The sequence below is a fragment of the Neovison vison genome, chromosome 1, assembly GCF_020171115.1.
Source record: "Neovison vison isolate M4711 chromosome 1, ASM_NN_V1, whole genome shotgun sequence".
In the NCBI taxonomy this organism is placed as follows: Eukaryota; Metazoa; Chordata; class Mammalia; order Carnivora; family Mustelidae; genus Neogale; species Neogale vison.
The window spans coordinates 230865029-230877284 of record NC_058091.1 but is presented as its reverse complement, the minus strand read 5'-3'; the positions used below and the strand labels follow the sequence as shown (position 1 = coordinate 230877284).

General features: G+C 40.9%; 1 protein-coding gene across 8 annotated transcripts in view; it reads right to left on the bottom strand.

Annotated features, from left to right (window-relative positions):
* Positions 1 to 12256, bottom strand: part of ANKRD55 (ankyrin repeat domain 55) — a 537753-nt gene that overhangs the window by 28981 nt on the left and 496516 nt on the right. For all 8 annotated transcript variants that reach the window (XM_044224520.1, XM_044224570.1, XM_044224580.1 and 5 more), the window contains one exon: positions 10738 to 10798. In XM_044224520.1, coding sequence (XP_044080455.1) covers positions 10738 to 10798 — 61 coding nt within the window. The remainder of the gene's footprint in view (positions 1 to 10737; positions 10799 to 12256) is intronic.

Genomic DNA, 12256 nt, shown 5'->3' with positions numbered 1-12256 from the left:
TGTTGAAGGAATGAATGGAGAGGAGTCTGGAGAGGGAGGCAGGGCTGATCCTGGGATGTAGGATGGGGGATACAAACTCTGTATAAAGCATTTAGATTTCATTCTGAGGTCCATGAAAAGGCAGTGAAGGGTTTTAAGATCATGTTGACATGATCTGATTTACACTGTTGGAAAAGATCACTCTGTGGCAGCTTGGATGAGTCCATCTGGTGAATATCAGCTTCTTTCAGAGCTTGAAGTCACACAGTTTAGGCATCATTTAATAATACAATGAATGGGAAAGGTAACCATGAGGACAAGTATTATTTGGGAGTATACCGTGAAAAGATGGCCTCTTTTCTTGCCCACACTCTCAGTACACAAAGTATTTCTGAAATGACTCTAGATTAAGATGCTTGGTAAACAGGGCAAAGAGTATGGGCAGCTTTAAAGTTCTTTTCATAGTCATCTCTGCACATAATATAAAGCTGAGAGTCTAATACTTATCAATGCCATGGTCTTTATGAGTTCTTATGTAGATTTTTCACTGAATCCTCTAAACAATCTTCCGAATTAAGTACTGTGCTGAACTCCACTATGTGTTCCTCTTCCTCCAGGGTGCCTTTTGTTCTGTTTGGCAGATTCATCATATTACAGTTAAAACCCACAAGGATAAGGTAGAGTTGAACGAGCTCATTGTACACTAAAACTGCAATTATTAAACAAAAAAGGGGGAAACCCCAAGGATGTTTTAGCACTCTATTTACTCTTAATTTTTTGAATTTATGCCAAGGCGACAGTCCTGCAGCCACAGAAAAACTTCTCACAATCACAGCAATCCCTTGAAGCATCTATTCCTATTTGGTTCAAATCTTTTAATGAATGGCTTCCTGGCCTCCTATTAAGGAAAGGCAAATGGTCTGCTCTTATTTCCTCAGATATGGTGATGGAGCCTCTGAAACGCTATGGCTTCCTCTTTGGCTCATCAGGCCCCAGAAAACCAATGGCCCTGCTGATAACCACTGCACCCCTGATTTCTGAGAAAGATCTGGAGGACAAGAGACAGAGGTGGTCACTCAGAAGAATCACTTGTGATTGGACTGTGACATCCTTATGTATTACCCCTGCAAAATATAATAGTACTCATTATGAATGGGCTAAGATCAAATATCATTTACAAGATTTACGAGGGACTCTATCTCTTGACCAGCGACTCCAGCAGGAGATTTTTGAAACCTTTCGAAACAAATTGCCAGGCTTTCCTTGTGAGAATCTTGCTACAGGGATTGCTGAGGCACTGCAGGGCCTTGACCATTGAGCTTGGTTTCAGAGTATTATGCATTGTTTTGGGAGCAGGAGTTAGCTTGCTAATACCGTTTATGTCGGTTTCTTAAAGGGTACTGATGTCTCAAACGACAAGTGACCTCAAACAACGAGTGAACAAATAGGTGTCTAGCTCGGAATTGGCTCTTAAGATACTGCAATTAAAAAACAAAAGAATCACTGGACCAACCTGGACCCTCGGCAATGTGACTGGGATGGAGTAGGATCCTGTGCGAAAACTCCAGGAGATGGAGGGCAAAAGTCTTCCTGGGCCAATGACCCCCAGAATAAATATGGGAGGATCCCCAGAGCACTTTCATGGCCTCCTCCTAGATCTGATAAGTGTGGAGAATCCTTAACTTGGCCTGGTTATTTAAAGCTAAGAGATTCCTGGGTGCCTGGTTGGCTCAGTGGGATAAGCCGCTGCCTTCGGCTCAGGTCATGATCTCAGGGTCCTGGGATTGAGTCCCGCATCGGGCTCTCTGTTCAGCAGGGAGCCTGCTTCCTCCTCTCTCTCTCTGCCTGCCTCTATGCCTACCTGTGATCTCTCTCTGTCAAATAAATAAATAAATAATCTTAAAAAAAAAAAAAAGCTAAGAGATTCCTTCACATACCATACTTCATTGCCTGCTTGTAGCCCACCTCCCAGATACAGCTCACATCTTATACGCAGTTCATGTCCTGCACTTAAATCTAGATCCTGTTTGTAACCGGATTTTATGTAAAGTGATAGTAAGAAAAGTGTCTACTGATACCGTTAGTCCCCACGGTCCCCCCCATCATTTCGGCTGTGATCACCAGGATACCCGCCTTGCAAAGGTGACCTTATACAAACGCAGGGGAACTTCTTTTTCGTATTCTGACAGCTGAGTATTTACTGAGGATTCAGAATAACTCCATGCATTTCAGTAAGTCCTGTTCATTATAAATGTGGCACACTGGAGGTAGAAATCTAGACTCAGCGGGAATCTTGATTATTTTTATCATTCATGGATTTTCCTTTCCCAGTGCTTAGTCTTGTTTGCTTCAGACTCATACTGGTTTCAGCTACCAGTATTCAGTGTTAGACATCAAAACTGGAAGTCACTGCAGTGTAAACTGAGGATAGGTCCTTGTCTGCTGTCTGAAGCCTTAGAGCTTAGAACAGTGTCAGGAATATTGTAGGTGCTAAATAAGTTATTTAAAATGAATGACTTCTTAACCATCCTTGATTAAATTGTTTTGCTTTTGCGAATTTTAGCTTTGCTTTTAAAAACTGCATAAATAAAAAGCAAAACCTGACTTCTCCTTTATAGAAAATCAGTTTGTCTGATACCTCATTGTTACCAACTCTTCAACTGAAATCTAGTAGAATTTTTGATCAGTTCTCCAAATAGGTATATGGCTATCACTCTGTGCATAGGTATGATTTACTGATACACGAACTCAATGTGAAAATAACGTTTATGAATTAAATTCTGGTTATGCACTGCTAATCCTTGTCTCCTAAACACAACCGTTAAACTTCTAGAGTTACTTCCTTAAAAAAACCCCACTCCCTTCCAAAAAAACCTTAAAACCCCAACTTCTGCGTCTTTTGGTAAAGTGGTAGGGTGGGGAGAAACACTAGCATTTTTCGTATAGCTACTTGCAGCCAAGAAATTTATATTACCTTAACCATACTTATAGACGTAGTCCTTAAGGGGTAGGCTTTCATAGCCCCATTTTACAGGTGAAGAAACCAAAACACAGGTTAAGTAATTTGCCTATGGTACGGGTATGTGCCATAGTTGGGATTCAAATCCAGGTCTCTTCAACCTTGGAGAATAACATTTCTTCCCACACATGCTGGTAGGCTTTCCTTTTGGAAGTGAGCTCAACTGCTGGAGAATGCTTTCCTGTGTGATATTAACTGGATTCAGATCTAACTTTCTGAAATGATTTTCACTTGTGTAAGGGTTGCCATCCTGTTATTTGTTGCATTTAGCATTGTTTCTAGGCTCTCAAAACAGCTGGCACATACTTTGGAAGGTACTGAACCATATATTTTCTCCCATCCCCCACCCTAGAATTTGGGTGACCATCTGACCCTAAATCAAGACTTGAATCATTCCATTCATTCTTGAAATAATCATAAACACATACGTTGTATGTATTACACTATAATACAAGTTGCAAACAAGTCAAGGGAACTTTGACATTGCTGTTTTTTCAATTGGGCTAGTGAGAAAAATAAATCCCCTTAGAATTAGTAATATGAAAACCAAAACTTGCAAAATCAGCTTCAGTGCAGGCCCTGGCATTGCACAACACACTGTTTAGGAGTGTGTTGCTACAACTTTTTTTTTTTTGCTACAACTGTCTGTCTCCAGCTTCTGGGCAGGCCAGAAGGCATCCCAGTTTTGTTATGTGAAGGCTGGTGGCCATTTAAGGGGCTGACTTAAGGCTCAGACTGGAGTCTGCGTTAAGCTGTGATGCACTTAAAGGCAGAAGTTGTGGCTTCTTGGGCATGGTAAGCCCACAGCATCGAACACAGTGTTAAAGAAATACAGGAAGAATTAGTGAATTACAGGTTATCAAGGCTCCCTTGGTCTCAGAGTAGAAAATACCAGAGTGTCTTGGATGCAGTCCAGCCCTCTGTGTCCTAACTGTGGAGACCTTTTCTATCAATACTCCCTACAATTTCGTTGAGGACTCAGTTGGACCTTCGAAGCATCAGGTGGCTGAAAACCCAGGGTCATCTGCAGACACGTTGCAACAAACACCGAAGATGGTCCAGGTCAGAGTAGAACTCCACATTTTTTGAAAAAGTATTGGCTCAGAGACTAAAAAGTAACTGCCACTTGAGAGCATAGCTCTCCAGAATGTTTCAAAGGGACATGTTCAGTTTTAGTTGGCTTTGAATCCTTTTCGAGATTGTTGATGGGTCTGTATTGGGTGTTGAGCAGGTTGCTTTGAACCAGCACTTTCATACAGGTGAATTCTGTACCTTGAGCCTGTGTCACTGACATTTTAAAGGCTTACAAGTCTTATCAATGTTTCCGAACTACCCCCACCCCCGGCCCCAAAACCACTCTTCTGTGTTTTCTGAACCAGAAATCTGGTTAAGTGCTCAGGATGGCACCTTTAAACTGGAATCTGCAGACTCCGAGAAGCACAGAGGTTCGATGTGGCCAGGCACTTGCTACACCCCTCAACTTGGTGCTCTGGGGGGTAAAATTCTAGCAAGTGCTGAGAGGTCAGCAAAGCCTAAAGGATCTAGAACTTCACAGAAGTCCAGCTTGGCTTTGCTTGACTTTCTAAAATTTACATACTATTAATCTCCCGATCACACATGACTACTCAAACAAAAGTTGTCTCTTCTAGACCAAAAAAAAAAAAAAAGGGAAAAAACTATGTGCTTTAAAAGAATTTAAAAAATAGATGGTTAGAAGTGGAGGACGAAAGCCATTTCCTTTCATTTTTATTTTAAAAATATAGATCACAAAAATTAATAAATTATTTCATCATCTATGTTTTAGAGTTTTCCAATCTGGATAAGTTATGTTTATCATAACGATCAAAAGATTATAAAGACTAAATAAGATGGTGGGTTTTAGGACAGTAAGAATGACTGCTATTGATGATATTCTTTTAAAATGCTCCCTCTCTCCCTGTCAGGGCACCTGGGGGGCTCAGTCATTAAGGGTCTTTCTTAAGCTCAGATCACGATCCTGGGGTCCTGGTATGGAGCCCTGCATTGGGCTCCCTGCCTTGGGCTCCCTGCTCAGCAGGAAGCTGCTTCTCCCTCTCCCACTCCCCCACTTGTGTTCCCTCTCTCACTGTGTCTCTGACAAATAAAATCTTAAAAAATAAAAAATGCTTACCGTCTCCCTGTAATGACAAAAACTGTGTATCCAACAAAAACCTAAAAATCCTTAAAGTAGAGAGTTTTGTAATTTAAAAGAGACCCTAACAGAAGAAAGGCTATGAAGAATAACTCAGGCCATGGAAGCAAAAGGGCAAATTTTAGTAAGAACAAACTTCTAAAGTAAAGCCTTGAGAATAGAGACCTAAGTTGTATTTATTTTTCAGCTAAACAGAACATCCTACATTCTGCACTAAACTGTGAACTATTAGAGCAGGAATCAAGCCTACATGTGACAAGGTAGGTACATAAATATTTTTTAATGAATAACACGACAACTTTCTCATTTCAAGCAGATCACTTTGGGAGGCCTACAGTTATTCCACTTGTTGATCAAAGTATTTTTGGAAGATCTTTTTTGAATATTCTGCAATATCCTGCAAAAAATATTCTGCAATACCCACTGCAGCAGGGGTTCTAGCCATGGATAGAAAACAGGCTTTGTGTGCTTAGATAAAGAAATAAATTACATTTTTACGATCACTAACTTCAAATGGAAATTTAGCATCTTTAAATATGGATACAGGCAACCACTGTTAATGACACCTGTGACTTTGCCAATGATACAAATCACAGATGCTTTTGTATTGCCTTAATTAGCACAGATATCTCAAAATACTGTTTCTATGCATCACTAGTACAGTGTTACTTGTCTGACCACTAAATCTTAATGTATTAACAAGTAAGCTTGCATATCACCATTGTAAATTTGATCTTTATAATATTTTGATAATGCTGTTTCAAAATAACTGGTTTCTCTTGTAATCCTATGTATTTTATTTTATATAGTTAAGCATTTTTCTGTGTTTGGATCCATCAGCTTCACCAGTGCACCAGAGGTGTCCATATCATAAAAATGGACAACGACTCCTGGCCTACCGTCTACAGCACATTTTTTGAAGATCCCAAATGATACAACATCTTTTTCTTGAGAGTAGATTTTTGGCAATAATTAAAAGTCACCTGGGGAGTCAAATCTGATACATAAAATGCGTAACTGAGTTGGGTCAATGAAACAAAGAGAAAGGGCCAATAAAATGGATTCTTCAAAAATTTGATAATTCCTTATCTACATATGTAAGTATATTTTTGAGGTGAGGGCTCTACTATGTGCAAGTTACTGAGCTAGAGTCTAGGGATCGAAAAATAAAAAAGATAGGCCTGAAAAAAAATAAAAAAGCCTACCTCTAGACAGGGAAAGGAGAAGGTGAGGGTTCCTAAGTTGCAGAGACTTTACTCCACTTTTTTTTAAGGTATTCATTTTTAGGATAAAAATTCTGGAGCATTAAAAAAATTTCACTTCATTATTTTCCCTCTTGCTAACTGTAAAGTAAAATGATTTCTAGAGTCAGGCACTGTTTCTGTTGATTTTGCCTTGACAGTGCACAGTCTCTGCTTATGATTATGTCTTAAGGATGTTTTAAGTGAATTTAATGCTAAGAATTATATCCAAAGATTCACATCTGTTTTTGCAATTTGGATTTTTTTTTCTCAGAGCACTGTTAGAATGAAAGTTTGGTCATTGTCAGGTCACTTACAAAAATCTACTTATATCAGAATGTGCGTTCAACGTAGGATTAACGATGTACCCTAAATACAGTTAAAAACAGTGCCTCTCTGGATAAATGCATTAAAAGTTCTAAATGAGCTGCCATTAAATTAGTCTGTAGCCCCTTTTGATGAGGTGCTTTTCCTGTCAAAGCTAAAATGAGAGCAAGAGAGGTTAGATTCCAGGAGTTTAGCAACTTGTCAGCTCCCTTTAACTGCAACAGACAGCTACTCTGTATGTCCGTGATTCCTCTGAGGTCCAGAAGAATAAAGGCACAAAGGACAGTCTGACCCATTTTGCCTTTCCCACAGTGTCAAACTCTGCAGTGTAGATAGCCCGTTGTAAATAAGTCACTTTACAATTAAGCTCAGTGGTCAATGAAACAGGAAAAACAAACAGATCATTAGAAGAGAACAATTACAAAAAAACTTAGCATAATGTAATTATGCCTTGTGGGCTTCGGGGTGGGCCTTCTTTAAAAAGGCCTCAAAAGCAGAAGCAGTAAGGAATAAGAAGATCACTTTGATTATATCATATTTTAAAATTCCTGTACTAGAAAAGACACCACAGACAGTTCTAAAAGGAGTCATGCACTGCGAAAAATTATTTGTAATCCAACAGCAAAAAAGAGTTAATGTTCAGAATAGAAAATAAACTATGAATCCATACAAAAATGACAAAGTAGCCCAATAAATGAACGGACAAAAAAAATCTAAAAGAGGTAAGTCATAAAAAGATACAAAAATGGCCATTATGCCTATGTAATGGTACTCAGTCTCATGGGGAAGGCTTTTTTTCATTCACCACCTTGGCAGATTTGCAAGGGGAAATGCAAATTAAAACAAGAAAATACGACCAGCACGCTATTCAACCGCAGGTAGAGCTCTAAATTGATGCAGCCTGGAGAAGCACCAGGCGTGTGTATAGAAAACAAAAATGTACACCCCGCTTCCCACCACTGGTTTTCTAGAGAAATGATTGTGTAAAATACTCGACAAGGCTTGTTTGAGACACTCTTTAGAGGAGTGTTTGTGATGGTGAAAAACCGGAGACAGCCTAAATATACATTCACAGGGGAATATCAACATAAACGGAGGTATTTTCATAGTGCGGAACATCATGAAGCCATTAGAAGGAATGAGCCAGATCCGTACATTATTGACATGAATAGAGCTCTAAGACATTCTGTTGGGTGAGAAACCAAAGTTGTAGGACAACATATGGAGTGTGATACCTTTTATGTTACAGTCCACGGGGTCTGTGGGTATATAGAAGACACTGGGAAAGAGACGCATCAGACAGTGATTACCTAGGGGCTAAGGTGGTAGGGTGGAAGTAATCGAGGACTATCATTACTTGTAATATTTAAATTTGTAAAAAAGCAAATGTGTTTACATATTACACAAGTAAAAACTAATAATGTAAAAAAAAATTGTTTTAAGCCCCAGAGCTCAGATCAAGACAGCCACTAAAGTGATAATCACTTGCCTGATAATGAAGTTTTACCTCATGTTTTATTTTACCTGAACAGGAGAGGTGCTTGCTTTCTCTATTTGGTAGTTTCAGTTTATAACCTATCTCCTAATGAAGTTAGATTTCTACTAAGTGATCCTTTTAATTTTCAATCGTTATTGTGACAAGCTTGGGGGTCCTTGAGTTATTCTTGGAGAATAATTTCATTCAGACTCTGCAGAGGAATGCCTTGCTCTTTCCACTTGTATTAGACAACCTTAATGCTTCACTAGCAGCGGTAACTTACTTTTTCCCTCATTTCTCTTGCCTTTAATCTTTTCTCCTTCCTGTTATTTAGCAGATGCGGGGAGTGGGGTGGTGCTGTGTGCATGTGCCTATGCTTTAATTGTTGTCCCGTCATATATAATGGAGAATCACTGTGCTTGGAGCTCGCTGGCAAAGTGATTGGGGGAGGGGGAGAGTGGGCCATTGCTGTTCAGAACACTGAGAAGCCGAGTGTAGGAAATCTCCTAAGGTGGTGAATGAAAAAAAGCCTTTGCTGTGTTCTTTCCATGTTAGAAGTGTCCTCATTTCCTAGTGGTTAAGAGCTTCTAGCCCTTACAAATGTATATGGATTGACTCATAATATCATTGCTCTGTGTGTGTGTGTGTGTGTGTGTGTGTGTGTGTGTATGTGTATACACACACACATTTTAAACACAGACAAGCATTAGCAGTTGGCTTAGATGGATTTCAGACATGCTGTGACACGTCCCAAAGAGGAAGCTGCAACACTGGCTGTTAAGTGTCCTTTTGAGGTCCTGTTCTCTGCACATAAAAGCCACAGTGGGAGGAATCTCTTCTGAGAGGTTACTTTGCATGAGAAGGAAGTGGAGACATTTCCAATATTTAGCACATATTATCTGAGAAGTGTAACAGTTACCATTGTTAGAAATACCTGGGTCTGCTTTCACTGTTCCCAGCAGCCAGGGGCCTTGCAGGGTGGGGAAGAATAGGGAACCATCACTTTGCCAGAGGATGTTCTTTTAGCTGAAGACTGAACGGAGTTGGAACTAAGCTTTAGGGTACGAATGAGTGAATTTGACCCCTTCCTAAGAAAAGTCGGTTTTGCTGGGTGGGGGTACGAGTTGGAGGTAGAGGAAGTTGATTGTTAACTTTCCCAAACTTCAGAAGTTCGTGATGAGTTAGGAAAACTGCACCACTTGGGATGACTGGGTGGTTCAGTCAGTTAAGCAATGCCTTTGGCTCAGGTTATGATGCTGGGGTCCTGCGACAGAGTCCCACATTGGGCTCCCTGCTCTGGTAGAAGCCTGCTTCTCCCTCTGCCTGCCGCTCCCCATGCTTATACGTGCCCTCTCTCTCTCACAAATAAAAATCTTAAAAACAAAACGGCACCACTCAAGCTGCCTGCTTTCACACCATGGGCAGAGTGGTCAGAGTGTGCTTTCTCATCGCTGGTTCTCATTTTTAAAGCAGAAGTTCAGAACAATGTAAACCTCTCATTCTTAGGGTTTTGCTTTAAGTCCCTGAAGACATGGGGAGTGAAAGCAGCGTGTGACCACTGAGTCAGGGTGGTGTCCAACCTCAGACTAAGGTGGTGAAGAAGGGGTTTTTCAGTGTGGTCATTAATGCTAAGCCAGCTGGGAGGAAACCCTGTCATCAGAAAACTCAAGAAAGGCTAGGGGCCCAGCCCCCGTTAGGGCACGTCCTCCTACAACTGCTGTCTATGGCCAACCTGGTTTCCTTGAAAACAGTGTAATTTGGGATTTTCACGCATATGCATTTTCAATGCTATCACACTTTCTCAGAGTTATCAGACACTCTTAGTAGAGTGAAGCCAAACCAAGCACATAATATATTAAAAAAACAACAACATTAAAACATTTAAATCTGTTTAAAGAAGCTTGTTAAAGAAAACAGGCTGGGTAATGAAAATCAGTCCCATTTTTAAAGAGTTAAGTAGCTAGAATAAGACCCTGAGCTACGCTGTGGCAGCTCTGCCTGGTATCTGGTAACACTCAGGCAGGGATTTTGTTTGCGAGTACTGTATTGTCGTCTTGGAAGACTTCTGTTGTGTCTGCCACATAAAGGAAACAGCAACAGTGATCGCTGGTGTTAATGATGTGGCCTCTGGAGCATGGAGCCTGGAATTATCTGTCATCTTTCTCTCAAAGGGAGAGCAATGGCAGCTTGCCCTTGAAGTTTCTGGCTCAAGAAGACAGGAAAGAGCAACATTTATTTCTCAATATCCAGAGGGAAATTACAAAATTTCAGTGGTATGATAGATGCTTAAGTACTTAATGCAAAAAAATCCTATCCCAGTAGAAGCTACCCATAACCAGGGTGGGGATAAATTTCTGCCTGAGGGTTACTAGTCGAGACACAAGCTCCCCTCTCAGGGTGGGAGCCCACAAATGTGCTCCATCCCCTCCCTGAACCTGTATGATAGGAAGCACAGGTTGAGAAAAGCCCTTCCTTCTACCCTGACAGGTGCAATGGCCAACTGTTCTTGAGAGGGCAGGCTCACCTCATTGTCCTGGTGATTAATCTCGCTGAGATTTGACTGTTGCACCAAGACTGTTAGGAGCCTGTGAAGAAAAATAGAAAGGCTCAAAAGAACAATCTGTATGAGGACATAAAATTAGAAAGACAGTCCACTGAACGCCTCCAAATGAAGATGGGCTGCTTCTGCTTACCTAGGGGAAAGAGCCCTAGAAAAGGCAGTGTGATCAGTGAGAAGGCACCTGGGGGGATTCCTCTGCCTCTTGTCCTCCAACCTTTTCTCCATCTCAGTGACTCAGGTCGGGGTAGGGTGCAAATGGCACGGAGAAGGTGAATTTTCAGGCTTGTTTTACTCACCAGACCTGTTCTGTGTGACACTTGAAGAACTAAAGCCCTCCACTACTTATTCTTTATTCTTTTACATATTCTTTTACAACTGTATACAATGCTTTCAAATTGCTTCACCACTTGCTACATGGGTCATGCCTTTTACATGTATAGATTTTAAAAGTTGACAGCATTTACAACTTTGCGTATTTTTTGCAAAACATACACATATCTAAGCATGAAATGACATTACTCAGTGTGAAACAACTATCAGTGTTTCTCAAGTTCAAGTTTTTATCGCAGTTGGGTCTCACACTTGAATGACCTTGGTCAGCACTGTGGGAGAGAAGTGACTGAATGTAGTGGTTAGGGACTCATAATCTGGAGCCAGACTGTGTGGGTTCACATCCCAGCCCTGCTACTGACCAGCTTTGTGACCCCAGGCAAGTGCCTAGTTTAGAGCTCAGAGTGCAGATTAAATGAGTTAATGCATACAGCATTTATAGCATGCCTGGAACACAGCAAGTGTTATTTCTAGTACACTTAACCCTAAAATTTTTAAAAAATATTTTATTTATTTATTTGAGAGAGAGAGAGCAGGAGTGAAGGGGGAGGAAGGGAGAGAAACACACTCCTCACTGAGCAAAGAGCCCAATGCGGGTCTCCATCCTAGGACCCTGGCATCATGACCTGAGCTGAAGGCAGACTCTTAACCACCTGAGCCACCTAGGCACCCCGACCCTAGATTTTTTAACCCTGGCTCCATCTCAGAATCACCATGGGAAATTTTTTTAAAACCACAAATACCTGGATTCTATATTCAGGGTTTCTGACTCAGTAGGTCTGGAGAGCTCAGCTTTCACAGTTGAAAAGGGCTTGTTCAGGAAATTCTGGTAAACAGGAATGAAAACCACTGAGACAGGTACTGAATGAATTAATCAATGGATACTCATTGCTATGAACTGAATTCTGTCCCTTCCCCCTCCAAATTAATAAGGCTCTGACCTCCAGTGCCTTAAAATGTGACTGTTCTTGGAGACTGAGCCTTTAAAGAGGTAATTAAGTTAAAATGAAGCCATTAGGGCGGATCCTAATCCAGGTCAGCACTGTGGGAGAGAAGTGACTGAGTGTAGTGGTTAGGGACTCATAATTTGACTTGATATTCTCAGAAGAAGAGATTAGGGCACAGCAGAAACACACCAAGGGGTAGGGGATCA